The sequence below is a fragment of the Centruroides sculpturatus genome, unplaced genomic scaffold (assembly GCF_000671375.1).
Source record: "Centruroides sculpturatus isolate CEXI.00-Female unplaced genomic scaffold, Cexi_2.0 scaffold615, whole genome shotgun sequence".
NCBI lineage: Eukaryota > Metazoa > Arthropoda > Arachnida > Scorpiones > Buthidae > Centruroides > Centruroides sculpturatus.
In genome coordinates, this window is record NW_019384748.1 from 105,625 (window position 1) to 121,083 (window position 15,459).

The window sequence follows — 15,459 nt, forward strand, 5'->3', positions numbered from 1 at the left end:
ATTCGATTAAGGATTTAATCTCTTAGATTAACTTAAGATTTATTTTAACATTATTAACGTTTTCCAGAAACAGATTAGTTCCTTTTTTCTGATGGGGTAAACACGTAGCAATCGCTTCTATCAACAGTCTTGTTCCATTTAATCTATGAAATTTTAATTATTCGTGCAATAAATATGACTCTAAAATAATTTTCAAGAGAAAATAAAATTTATTATTAATTAAATCTTCGTAATTAAGTTAAAAAATATTTCAGCAAAGAGTTGCGTAACTTTTCCGGAAAAAACACTAACATACATTAGCACATAATTAAAATTAAAATTGTCTGTGCTTCCATCTGCTACGAGATTTTGTTTAAAAATAACTTTTATATTATTAATTATTATAAAATGGCAAAATGCTTAATTTTGAGGGTAGTGATGAGTTTTATAAACAATTGTAAATGCTAATAACGAGTAATATCTTCATTAAGTCTGACTCTCTCGAGACACTATACGTGCCCATCTCTATCTCTTCAATTCCTTTAACTTTAACCACCAAAATTTAATAGCATCGATGCTTCTTGCACACAAGTTATCCTGCAAAATTTCGTTTCTTCATCATTAACCTTTAAAATTCGGAAATCTGATCTATCGATGATGTATTTGAAGTTCGCGAATGTTCCAGTGATGATGCAGAAACACATGGAAATGAGGATGTTTCATCAAGCGATGCATAATCTTATGCATCGCTTGATGAAACATCCTCTACTGTACAGATGAAACAGAAGGATTAGTGGAACAGAAAGCATCAAACCATTAGTTTGGTGCTTTCTCGTACATATTACAGTTGAACGTTATTTTATGCATGCACATTGTCATCCTGATGTGAAGAAAGTGTTTACTGTACAGATGAATATCTTTAAATATCTCTCCATTGATTACAGAATCAAAGAAGATTGCTTTTCCAGATGATAATTCGGTCTTAAATAATGTACTCAATTTCATTATAAAAGCATGTTTCGAAAGTCATACTGGTATTAATAATATAAAAGCCGTCGTCTGTGTGTGTGTGAATTCCTTATAACTCCTGCAATTTTTGTCCAATTCAGACGAAATTTTGGCTATATTCTGACGGAAAGTATAGGTTACTTTTTTGTGGAAATATTAGCTATAGAATAAACCTTTTATCGATTTCTCATAGAAATTCCCCCGTCATGCTTGGCGGGGGAATTTCTAGTAATGAATGATATGTATGTTTGGACAAGATATTACAACTCTTACAACTCATATCTTATAAGCTGATTTATTGACATTTTATTGAACTATGTAAGGTGTACAGTATTATATTAACACGCATTTCGGACATTAAATATTGTGATAACATTAAAAACTGATGCTATTTTTTATTATAGAGGTGTAGTAAATACAGTATAGTAGTTGCATACTTATCTACAGGATCGCTCACCCAGCTAGCTCGAACATTTTGGATCCTCACTACAGTTGTTCAAAGTTATTTTTAAATAAAATCGTATAACAATCTGGAAAGTTGTGCAACTCTATGATTGAATTTTTGGGTTTAGGAAGATTCAAAACGTGGAGATTCGGGGTATTGAAGATAGGCATGTTGGACAGAGATGATTCGTGACTCCGTGAAATTCTCAGTACAGGTCTTGCAGTACATTTAGTCGCATGCTAAGGAAACTTCGATGTAAATATCCACACATAATGGGACATTTGACACGAAAAATGTCAGTTTTTCGATGGTCATTCTTTGATTTTCATCTCAAACAATTAATCGAGTACGATTATTTTATAACGCAATTTTTTCGATTGTTTACTTGTTTCATTTCAATCTTTTTATAATTTAATTTAAATGTATTTATTAAATTTAGATCCTTCGTGTACAACAATTAAGACATTATCATAGTATAGTCATTAGTAGCATTATCATTTACTTTTATTGACTATCTGTCCGAGCTGTTAAACCCGTATTCGTTCCAAAATGTGTTTTTTTAATAGAGGATTACGTGATATTCGAGAAACAAATAGCACAAGTACAGTTAAGGGGTACAATCGAGATATGCAAATTTACACACGTGTGTAACTCAACTCTGATTACAATGACAGATACCCGCCTTTTGCTAATACAGAATACGTTTCTAACGTTGTAGATGTCATTTTTTATATAAAAAGTGGGGACCAACAACCGATCCTCACTTAAAAGGCGTTTATTCAACCATCGATCCTTTCAGTGGGTCTTACCAACACACACGGAATTTTTCCGTGTTTTTTTTTAACTTATTTGGTTCAGGAGATTCAGGAGATTTTGTAAAAAATTCTGACATTATTCCAATTCTTTCTCGTGTTATATAAGTTACATAACATCCAGGAAAGTAAAAAGGGACCGATTACCCACAAATTGAGTTGAAAAAGTTTTATTTTTGGCAAAATATTAAAAACTATTAACCGAGAGTTACATTTATTGAGGCTTAATCTGTAACATATTAGAGGCCCTTACTAAGCAGTAATAAATTTAATATAACCATGGGGCCTCGCGCTTCTACATAAAATACGACACTCTAGCATAGAGCCTCGAGCCTCTACACTAAACACAAGATTCTAAGAGCCTCGAGCCTCTACACTAAACACGAGATTCTAAGAGCCTCGAGCTTCTACACTAAACACAAGACTCTAAAAGCCTCAAGCTTCTACACTAAACACAAGACTCTAACATAGAGTCTCGAGCTTCTACACTAAACACAAGACTCTAACATAGAGTCTCGAGCTTATATATTAAACACGAAGCTCCAAGCATAGAGCCTCGTAGTCTAAGTTCCTAATCCGTATTAACCAATCAAAATGGCAGCCACTTAATTCTTACGCTTTAATTAGAATTAAGACAAAAATAAAGCAAATTAAGAATGGTTTCGAATAAAATGAGTAATTTGATGAGCTGTTACGCTTAATTGCTAAATTTATTTTTCACGTATAAACGAAGGGATAAATCAATTTTTATAATGTATCTAAACAGAAATTAATTACAGAATCCGCACGTTCGAAGAAACAGACCTTCTACAGTTTCCTTAACAATGGAAAAATACAATAATTATGAAATATCCCCTCCCAGACACAATAACGAGGTAGCCTACATATTTATTTATTTTTTCTTTAATTTTCTTATTTTATTTATCTAAAATGACGCGAGTAATTCGTCATCGGAGGACTTCTATTAAAATTTATTTAATGTACAATTTAAAGGGTTTTCTTGTCCAACTAATTGCCACCGTACTTATTATTTTATTTTTTCTTAATAAATTTTCTAAAATAATAAATTCATTTTTATAAGCTATATTAGAAAATTCCACGCTTTTTCTTGTAATTTCATTAAAAGGCAGCTCGTAAGAATGCTGAAATTACATTAAATCGATTTAATAAGTTCACTTTCTGCTTCCATAAGCTGTATTTTCTTCGAGTTCTCACTCAAGTGATGGAAACGTTCACTTGTTTTTTTTCTTTTTTTAAATTTATCGAAGGAATTTTAGACTTATGAAATATTTATTTAAAAAAACATTTAATTATGTTTATTAAAATTTTTAATCTGGATCGTAAAATCTCTCACATCTTATGTATTTATGACTTTTGGAGCTCGATAATTAAGCTGTAATGACACCAAAACTTCGGTATCGTGGCTCTAAAATTAGTAAGATTTTCTTTATCGTGTTTAAATTTTAAATATTTTAAGGTAGTTTTATTAATTCAATAAATGCCTTCGAGAAATAAATTTGTATAAGAAAATAAGTATAAACAAATCGAAAGAAACACACCGGATTCCGCCGCCATATTGTATAGAAGCGATAAAACGCCTCGTTTGTAGTTTTCGTTTTAAAATTTATAAAAATAAGGGGGCGCTTTATATAAACAACATGGCGGTGGCCACCGGTGAGTGTTTTCCACTTTCAACATTTCCGTTTCGTTTGTAAAATTTTTTTTTAATTCTCTGAAATTATTTTATTCGTATAATAAAAAAATATATTATAAGTTGAAAACTCACCTTGACTACGGAGGGGGATGAGTCGACTTAGACAAGCGATAGGTAACATCATGGATAAAGAACCGATCCATATAGCAGCAATCACTTTGTAGGCGTGCGAAACAGTCTGCCACCTTCGAGAATGAAGTGGTCGACAGATGGCAAAAAATCGCTCCAAAGAAATAGCCACTAAAGTCCAGACGGTTACAGACACCGAAACAGCTGGAAAAAATTAAATAATGTTAAAAAATCTGAGAATTTTCACTCAAATTTCCATCCTTCAAACACCATTTTCTCCCTCTCCTCACTCGCATCGAAAGAACTTTCATCACGACAATGCTTACGTAAACAAAAGATACGTGTGACGTATATTTATGAAGCTTTCGATATGCCAAAAGCATCTTCTTTTATTGTCGTATACTCGCCATCCCCCACGTCGAGGATGGTAAATCTCCATCGCACGTGATGGAGGTGATCGTAACGAGGAATGCCTCGATATAGCACACTTATTTTCTTAATAAATAGTGCAATAAATGTTAAAACGAGGAGGGGAATGTCGGACGTGTTCCTATGTCGAATATGGGAGGTGAAAAGTCAATTGTTAAAAGAATTTTTATCTATTAAATAATAAATAAATAAGTCGAACAACGTTTACAGTTATATTTCAGCAACGTTTGCTAAGTGCTTCCGCAGGAAATGGAAGAGAAATTTTATTTCCTTTTGAAAACACGGGGTCTGGAAAAAGGTTTTTATCTCTTGGGAAACTTAAGACTTGTATTTTCATTTTTGTTTGTATCAATTATTCACTGTCGAGGTAAAGAGAATAATATTTTACTCTCGCATTATGATCCGTGCCTGAGAAGAAAAAGAACACCAGGGACGAATCCCACTTTGGACATTTGACATTTACTTAATACGCTACGAAAGAGTGACGTGGTAAACAAATTATTAACACCGATATTATGTAATATACAGTAACATGAATCTATAACACAACTCTTAAAGTGTATGAGATATTAGTTTCTAAGGTAAAATTTATGAAAATAACGTAAGAATTATATAAAAATATGTTTTTTACTTCACGAAAATAATCCGATTCTATTAAATTATACTTTTTCTTCTTTTAAAGTGACAATTATTGTGTTAAAAAGGGGTATAATTGTAATAAATAAAAAATAAGAAAGAATAGCACTATTTAAACGGCCGCCATTTTGTAACTGTAACTTGCGAACTTACTGGACTGCAATTTTCATATTGTAAAGCTTAAGAACTGGAGATATACGACTGAAATTCATATGATTTCAGTTCAAAATTTTCTCTAAAACTGTATTAGACGACCGACATGACTCTATTCTTATCAGGAGAAGTATAATATACAGGGGCCAGACACTACTAAAATCGAGACCACATACGGAAACATCTGTTATCGATTGCAGGGGCCGGAGATCTCGATTAACTATACAATTTTTTAGATTAAAAGGTTATTATAAATTGCAGCATGGCATTGTATAAAAATTGTATACAAAAATAATTTACTTATTTACTTAATATTAAATCAGAACACAGCAAAACCGATAAAGATTTATTAAGATTTCTAAGTAAAACTTTAACGAATTTCCATTTAAAAATTCATATTACAAGACAGATGTACTTTATTTTCCGACGAAATAATGGAGTTTTCCCCTATTTACATATTTCATTTTCATTGTAATTCCGTTTTAATTATTTTTCTCTTACAATAAAAAGTCATATGGAAACGTTTTCTACTTTATTTATGAATATAAAATTGCATAATATCACGTTATATAAGTAAAGACATAAATACATAAAGACATTTTTTTAAACAATTAATTGTGTGTGGGATTAAATTTGCCTAATTATTCGAACTTCATAGAGAAATTAGGAAAAGTCTTTGAAATTTCTCGGAATGTCATTAATTAAAGTTTTGTAAATTGTTTGAATGCGCATTTACGCAAATTATTTCAAATAAACACTTCAAGATTTAATTATTATTATTATAAAATTGTATTTTGTGGATTTGTGAAGAGGAAAATAAATTTTAAATCGTGTCGATTGAACACGTCTCGACCGCTCCCGGCCACTTACAAAGTACTTAAACAAACCTTTCGATGGTATATTTAACACCATTCGAATGGTAAGTTAGTGAATAATATTTCCTTATCTAAATTCGGTCTTAAATTATGTAAATTTTACTTTATTTAATATTAAGCGATTGAGGAAAGAGTAAATATGGCGCACAATCGCTATTAATTAGATAGAAAATTTTGTTAGATCAATCGTTTTAATATTTTTTCGTTAAACTTACGTTTCTTGCTTAAAATGTATAGTTTTTTATGCGGTAAATCGGGGTTACTTTATGACACTTTCACGTTTATAATCCGTGTCGGTATCATAAAAGGAAAATCTAGCAACGAGTTGCTTAACTTTCCTGGCAACATTTAAAATTGCGTATGTGGCACCATCTGTTATGATATTTTATCATTAAAACTTTTTTATTTTTAATTATTATAAAATCGCAATTTTGAAGTTAGGGATAGTTTTATAATAAAAATTGGAAATGCTAATAACGAGTAAAATAGTCATTAAGCCCTACTCTACTGGAGATATGACACACGACTCCCTTTAACTCCCCATCCCCTCGATCTTTAACCACCAAAATTTAAAAGCGTCGATCCCGCTAATGTACAAATTTCAGTGCAAAATTTCAGAAATTTTCGACAAAAAGCATGGGAGTTATTAAGCCCCGAAGAGGGTGAACGAAATAGTGCCACATACATAAACGCTAACATCCATACATATAGAAATTTCCCCCGAAACTTTTTGCATTTCTCGACATTCAACGTGTCCTGAGTCAAAAAATGTAAAAATCTTGGGGGTCATACTTTGACCGATCGCCATACTTTTTCTCTGTTATATATAATAGCCGGAAAAGTAAACAACAAGTACATTTTTGATACCGTGAAATCAATCTGATCCCGTATATACGTATCTAACAATGCTGCATAATATGTCAATCTATTTATTAAGGATAAAGGTTATACAATAGTAAGAAATTAATGTTATATCAGAGCAAAATCAAAATTAGTCTCACAATGCAAGAACTGTCATATAAGTAATTAACCATTTCTGTGTTATAAACAACCTGCGAGTGAACAATTGATAATAATTTTCAGAAAGACACCTTACGCCTTCCTTATATTTCCTTTGGGTAAAAACACGACATTGGAATCTGTGGGATACTTAAATACCGGAGTTAAGAACCGCTGTATAAACTGTGTTATATACAGGTTAGTAAAACAGGTTGTACTAAATACATTATAAATCGCTATAGAAACTGTGGAGACTGTTACGAACCACTAGTCCGAAAACGTCGTTCAGTTCGATGAGATACAGCAAAGAAACACACGGAGGATCTGCCAAGGCATCTCGCATCTCGGGAGGACTTTCTATGGAAAACTGGCTCTTATTTATGCGTTAGACACGTGAAGAAAACCCGAAAAACTGGTCAGGCGCCGCGAACATTCGGTGATTTTATCCTCTCGGTCATCAGTGGGCAAGTCCCAAAACTTATCTCGACTCTAAAAAGTTGTAGCACACATTTTATATTTAATCTTTGCAAAGACACGGCGATATACGCGAAAAAAGAGTTGTTTCGCTCTCTAACAAACTTTACAACTAAATAAAACTTAGAAATTCGAAAGAATATATTAGTTTCGCAAGGGGAAAGTAGATTCTTCGATCCCGAAATAATTTCTATTTCGCATAGAAATCAATTTGACCGCATGCGATTTAAAGGTTGTTATATACAACACGCTACACGAACGGAGGGACGTAAAAGATTCCTCGCTTAAAAGAACAAAATCTAATTTTCTCTACAATCGAAATTGAATCCACGTAAAATTGCATACGCAAGAATATAAAAATAAAACTTCTCCTTTTCTTTATTCTAACATTTCTTCTTTTATCTTCCATTCTACCAGCGCTTACTTTTAATTTAATTTAATTTAAACATTAATAAATTCGATTAAGAAGGAACTCCACTTTTAGCAATAAAATAAATTTCAATTTTATGTGGTCCCGGTCGTGTGGACTTTGAATAGGAAAGATGGCAAGCTTTTACCTGGGAAGCCTATGGCGGTGGTTTTCAACCGGGATGCTGCGATGCAAAATGAATAGTAGCCTACTATATTTCGTGGCACTTCGACACTTCGTACGTGTATTACTGATACGAAAAACACAGTTAATCTGATAAAGAGTAGAAGAATATCAACTTAGGGAACACTACTGTAAGATAAAGGTTGAAAACACTGGTTGAATTCAGTTTAGTAGATCAGAGTTGGAACTAACACCATAACTTATGGTAAGCAATATGGCGCAGTTCCCTATCTTTAACACAATAATCTTAACTTCTACAAGTTCTGTTTTTGTGATTATATAAAAATCTATGATATGTTTTTGTTATATACAATAACACTTTTGCACTTACGTTTCAGTACTTCGAATTTCGCATAAAAGGAACAGCTACTTGATTTAGGTGTGTTTGTTTGGAGTTGTTTACGTGGCAGAAAACAAAATTTGCTTTTACATTTACCATCGTAAAAGTGAAAGGATAATGTCGACTAATGTAAAAGTAAATATTGTACGATAACAAAAAGACACTTTACAATAAACTCTATCGATTTTTATAAAATCTATAAAATTAAACGATTTAAGTAGTGTTTAATGTTGAGAGAGGTGTTGCTATGACAGATACATTTGGAAGTTATCGATAGATGCAACTACTCATTTAAATAGACGAAGTTAAAGCTTTATAAATATTCATTTTATCGGATCTAGAGATAAACAAGAGTTTTAGGACCGAAAAAAACATAAAGGATCAACAGTAATGATGCAGGAAACACTTAAAGACTTCTGACAGATATCTATTATTGACAAGCGAGCAGAAACATCGCTTGGCAATTTCTAGTTGTCCAGTTACTAGAGAACAAGTTGTCATTATCGTGGATGTAGTAATTGATGTCATTAAGTGAGAGACCAAGAGGATAAAAAAAAAAATCTGTACTTTGAACTAATGGTCTGTATGAATTCATGTTATATTGCAAGAGACGATTTCTATAAATGATGGATACTCCGGAATTTCATTTCGTATCAATTAAAAAGAGAATTTTCTTTTTACTTTAATCGTATGTACTATTATTTTTTATCTACTCGAACGGAAATCATTATGAATTTTTTTCAAGAATAATTTTCTTTAATAACATACCTTTTTTGTAATTCGGAAACGTCACTTACAGTTTTTTAAAAAATTCTTCTTGTTTTAACGTAAAGCGTTTGANAACATTGATGCTATTAAATTTTGGTGATGAGAGGTCGAGAGGGTGGGGCGATAGAGGGTGGTCATGTATTTCGAGAGGGGTAGGAATTAAATTAAGTGTTAATACTTTACATTATTATATCTTTAGACTTAATTTCTTATGATTTGTTTCGTTCTGTTATTAGATAGCTGTTGTCTGTAGTTATAAACAGCTTTTAAATACTCTGAAATGCAGTTGTATAGATGTATTCGAGAATAATTCATTGTAGTGGAACAATATGAATTTCAATTGAATTTTAAGCAAATAAAACAAGATATTGTGAACAATTTTAAAAAAATAAACTGAATTTTTGGTATTCCCTATAAACAATAGCCAGATGTCATCTTTCCACGGTTTCGAATCCGACCCAATATCCCGCAATGTATCATAATTATTAGCAATGATACATATGTTAAGTTATACCAAACCGGAGTCATTTATCATCAATAAAAGATGAATATACTTTCCCATTTCTCATCCACGCTGATGGATCCCATTGCGGGTCGGTCCCGACCACAATGGGTATAAGTGTCGTCGAATATATATACATTAACGAGTCTTTTATTTAAAGTAAATAAAAACCTAAAAAATATAAACTTAATTAAATATTTCTCGTTTTTTAAAAATATATTTTGTGGTAAACGTTCGATTTTTATTCTTTCTAGAAGTAGATTTAATCAGTCCAAACAAAAGAAAAAAAAATGTTCAGTTTGAAAAATACATAACGTAATCAGTTTTGCCATTCGTACAGAATAATATCTTACAGATGTAACTAATGATTTCCTATAGCGTGAATAAGACAATGACAAATGTCAACAACTACGTAACGGGTGACCCTCTCGCGCCGTAGTATAGTTTTTCACACCGAAAAACTAATAAATTCTACACGAGAAAATAATAAATTAATAATAAAAAAACGACAAATAGAACGAATAAATAAATGACAAAATAGGTTAAGTTATAATAGAAAATACCCGGGCGCATTCAAGAGTTTTCTTTCGTGCGAAGGTACTAGCTTCCCCCTCACGCATGACACACATGTACAGTACAGTACAATTATAGCACGAAAGAAGTATTATTCTTTTACCTCCCGAGCCAAACTAGAAAAAAAATAGCAATTGCTTCGTATTCATACATTTCGACGTAGCTCGAACACCTGCTTTATTATTCACGCGTGCCGTTCGATTAAATTAAAAAAAACAAATAAAACTATAAAATACTACTTATAAAGTAACAAAGACTCGTTACTCGGTAACGAGATAGAACTATAATAAAAATGGCACTTCTATTAGTGAGTATATTGCGTAGAAGATTCCGGGTTCGAGTCCCGTGCATGCTAGCCACGTGTCGATATCCCCACAATGAGAAAATAGGATTCGAATGCTTTAAAATGGCGAATTTTTTTATACGACACTCCCTCGGTAACCGCTTCGTAATGGGCCAAATTGAATTTATCACGCGAGAAATGGTGCATACGATTTGTTAATTTAATACTGTTACACTAATAAAGCTTCCACTTCTGTTATCCCAGATGCTCTTATCTCAATTTTCTATAAAAAATAATAACTAATGGCGCAGTCGTGTTATACTTTTAGATTTAATTCTAATCTTACCGGGCCTTACGTAAAGATCGATTTTCATTTTCAATTCTGCAGGGGTTTCCAGTTTCTGTGGATATCACGTGTCTACGCATCAGTTATCTGGATGCAAATTTGATTGCGTTTGGTTTGTTAAATAATACTACAAAACTTTGAGATTGAGAGAAAATTGGAACTATCCTAGGCTTTCTCAGTTTTCTCCTATTCCCACTTTCGCTCGTGACCGTAAACAGAAGACGTTACTAGGTTTATTCTTGTGTTATGATCAAACCATTGGAATTTCTTTTTATTAGTTTTATTATCGACTGTTTTATAATTTAGTTTTCTCTGGCTCTTGTGTTTGTTTTCTATTCCGAACGGCAAGTTTTATTTTTCTAAGGAACTTCGAAGATCTCGAATTTCTTCTGTATTCTGATCCAGTTTCTATCGTTCTAAATTTCTAAATGATGCCACAAACTGGATTTCTTAACTTATGATCTCAATTTTGATTTTTCATTTTTCGATTTTCGTGAGTTTCGTTTCCTTATTACGAATTTTTATCGTGAATCTACTTTTTCTTGTAACTCTTTCCATGGTGATAGACACGTGAATGTTAGCGTCATGGGCGCTAACACAGCCATTCTTTTATATCTACGAGTATCACGTGTTCCTATGTCACCAATTGATTCCGGGTGGTAGATATTTATTTAGATTCCCTTTACTTTCTTTCAGCTTTTCTCTCTTATCTCAAACCTGCCAAAAAATCACTGATACCTTTTTTATAGCCCTCTATAGCATTCCAGTATCTGGTAGATATTGCTCTTCACTACTAAAGATGCTTCTTGAACTCCAATATCCATGGTAAAGGATGTGGCTCAACGAGAGATTCCGTTCAAGATGCATACAGACGTATCCATTAACCATAGATGTGATGAGAACTGGCATAGCATTATCACCGAGCAATTCTCCAAACGTCCATGGCCTTTTTTAGGACACAAATTCATAAATATCTCCATACTAGACGTTTTAAGTTTCTAAACTTTATTTAATTAATATTTGTAGCCATCGATGCTCGCACGCTCTTGGCATCATTAGCATACGAAAAGAACTGGTCGAATTTTTAATTTAGATTTTAAGAATTATTTTAGAAAAAAGTTTTAAAGTTTTAAAAAAGTTAAATAATTTATGAAAGATCTTCTTGCGATTATTACAGGAATATAAAGCACAAAAGATGGTGCTGGAAAGTATAGGAAATTGGATCCACTAATACGAAATTTAACTCATTTTAGTTGTAGTGGTAGAAGAACATTTCTGTAAAGTAATGGATATGCCAATGGCAGATGTGCACACTCGAAAATTTTGACATATGGGTCAATAATTGGGTAAGGAAAAGTCAAGTGACATATACTTGAGTTAAAGGTTAATATTTTCCTCGTGTTCTTTCGGCTCCACGTAATTCTTCTTATGACGTCTGAAGGGTTCTACTAAGTTATTACGGTAGGTAATTTATATATTGATTTATTAGAAAGATTTTTTTAATATTTATACTTCAATACTTATACTTCAAATATGATGCGAATATTACACCGCGTAGATTTAAAACACCAGCAACGAGTTGCTCAACTTTCCCAGCAACATTTAAAATTTCGATGGTGCCATCTGTTATTATATTTTATTAAAAATATAAATTAAATTCTTGAGGGGGGTCATTTTATGAGCGATCGCCACATGACAGAAAATAATTTTTAAACGAAAAAAATATATAGCCTATATTACGTAAAAATCTATCGATTTTTAAATCTTCCCTTTTATTTTTAACTGGGAATTAAAAATTGTACTTTCGTAATCGTGTTATAGAGTAAGCTGATTATTATTATCAAATAAATAACTGAAAAAGAAACAATACAGTTAATTTGACGTCACAGAAGTGACGTCAAAGCATAGAAACTTCAAATAAAAATGAAAAATATTCATGCGTTATACTAGATACATATGTGTACTTAGGCCTATACATAACACGTGTACGTTATGTGTACATTTATACATTATAAACTTATAATAAAAGTGTCGATAATAATAAATTAAATTTAAATTATATTAAATCTACGCTTGGATTGGTTTATTGATTTATTTGATTACGGCCAAACGACACATGGGCAATGAAAAAGGTCTCTGAACACTAAGACGGCCTTTTTTAGCAAGTCCATTATGGGTTTGGCCAGGACCACAATGGAGAAGCCGGACCGCGTATCCGGATGGATCAACCTCCAGAAAATTCTTAGGATATGTAAATTAGTTTGGTGCTATTACATCTGCCGAGGGGAGTTGCCTCCCGGGAGGATTTTTATAGAAAATTGACCCTTATTTGGGTGTTGCAAACATGAAGAAAACCCAATAAATCCACGTGGCCAGCCCGTTGGCCAAGCGCCAATTCATCATCAACTACCAGTGGTCTGTAGTTTTATCCACTAGGCCATTGACGGTCTATATGTTTGGAAACGTAATGGCAAATTACGTTAAAACTTTACATAATTGTTGTAATACATCTTAATCTTCGGTTTAAATCTTTAAATTTTATGTACTAAAGTTTTTTTATTAAATTCTTCACACCCAAGGCTCTGGAGAGACTTTTTCCGTACACACAAAAATTCCTTTAAAGGCCCATTAAATTAGTTCCGAAATGTTTATACAAAGAAAACTTATGCCAATTGGTTGTACTACATTTGTACCAGATTGCTCTATAAGATTTTCTTTGTAACGCAATAGTTTTTCCCAAAAAATCCAAAAAAAAATTCACTGACGTCATCGTAGTTTCATGCTGGTCCATAATGGAGATGTTGAGGAAAGAGGGATGGAGCCAGATATATTAATTCTTTCCTACAGTTAGACAATCTTATAGGGATTAATTTAAAAAGTTTCCTAACTATTCTTAATCCCTACAGAGATATTCTGAATGAAATTCCTAGAGGGACATAAATTTAAATTTAAATGATGGCAGAGAGACATTTATGGATACTTGATTAATCGAAGTTTGTAAAATTGAGGTTAAAATGGTAATTGGTTCTACATTAATAAAGGTCGTTATGAATATTTCTTAAAGGCTAATGAATAAGGAAACCGATCAGTTGATAATATCTTACAATTCCATAATTTTCAAGAATTAAATAATATTTAAGGAAGAAGTTACTCCAATAAATAAAGAATTTATTCAAAAGTTACAATTTTATTCCAGTACGCCCGAGATATTTTATATTAAATAAACTCCGGGCGAATTTTATAGACTCGTTTGAAAATTTTTGAATTTTATATGAAAAAAAAAAGTCACACGGAGCTAAAAATATCGACAAAATAAGCTTAATAAATTCTTGAAAAACAATAAATATAGTTCTATAAAAAAACAAAATAACACTATTTTTTGGAGATCAGATCTCTCCAGTTTCTATTTAATTAATTAAAGTTTTAATACCGTATTATAAATAATTACAAAATATTTGATCCTATTAAAATTATAAATCGCTTGTGTTGAGTCCCGTATCTTTAATAGTGACCATTATACCAATACGTAATGGTTAAACGTCTATTTTATCTTTTATTCCGACTTTTACCTTAAAGACAGCATTAAATTTACCAGAAAATAAATTAAAATTAATAAAAATAAGATAATTATAGCATAAATATGTGTATCTTTTTTGTTAAGAAATTTAATGTTAAAAGAAATGTATGATGTACAGAGGACCACTACTAATTTGAGGTAGCGAGCGTATCTTTTAAATTAAATAACTTAAAAATATGATTAAAAATTGCAAACTGGCATTGTTACCATATCACGATAAATAGGCTAATTGTTTGTTTTTAGCTAAAAATTCGTAAAATCGAATTATTTATTTCTTTATTTTCATAAGGAATGAGTTTCGAGTATGTTGATTGTTTCAAAGTATTCGAATAAAAAGTTAATTTAGTTTAATGAACGAAAATAGTCCCATTTTATCTCGAGAAGCGGTAACGTCTCGTGCCAAGTGTATTTGAAAATTGTTACAACATGCACGATTACCATAATTAGCGCTTCTCCATTCAAAGCGCTCTGTAGCTGTAACCAATAAGCAGATTCACACCAAAATTTGTGTACGGACTATACAAAGGACGCGGAAAAGTATTTTGCAAAAAGAAATTTAGTTCATATTTAGGCATATACTTTACCACAAAAATGTTACAGTTCTGACAGACTTAAAGGTTTGTATTACACTGCACGTGAGAAGATGCGGTCAACCGTAAATACACTGTTCATCGCCTTCAAATTTACACCCGAACAATGGGGCATACATTGAGCAACATTCTTTACGTCGGTAAACAGCCTCTGTACACAAGACATGTTTCTCGCAGAACAAATAAATGCTTTTAACTGTGTTTTTGTTGTTTTGTTTTGTGTATTTTCTTTAAAGCGCTCCATAGCGAAAGTTTTTGAACTAAATTTTTTTCGCTTTCAACCAACGAGCTAGAA

The 15,459-nt window shown here is 31.9% G+C and overlaps 1 protein-coding gene across 1 annotated transcript in view; it reads right to left on the minus strand.

Annotated features, from left to right (window-relative positions):
* The window catches only part of LOC111628504 (cholecystokinin receptor-like), a 70,467-nt gene that overhangs the window by 10,185 nt on the left and 44,823 nt on the right, over positions 1 to 15,459 (minus strand). Inside the window, exon 2 of the mRNA XM_023372305.1 lies at positions 4,031 to 4,231. Coding sequence (XP_023228073.1) covers positions 4,031 to 4,231 — 201 coding nt within the window. The remainder of the gene's footprint in view (positions 1 to 4,030; positions 4,232 to 15,459) is intronic.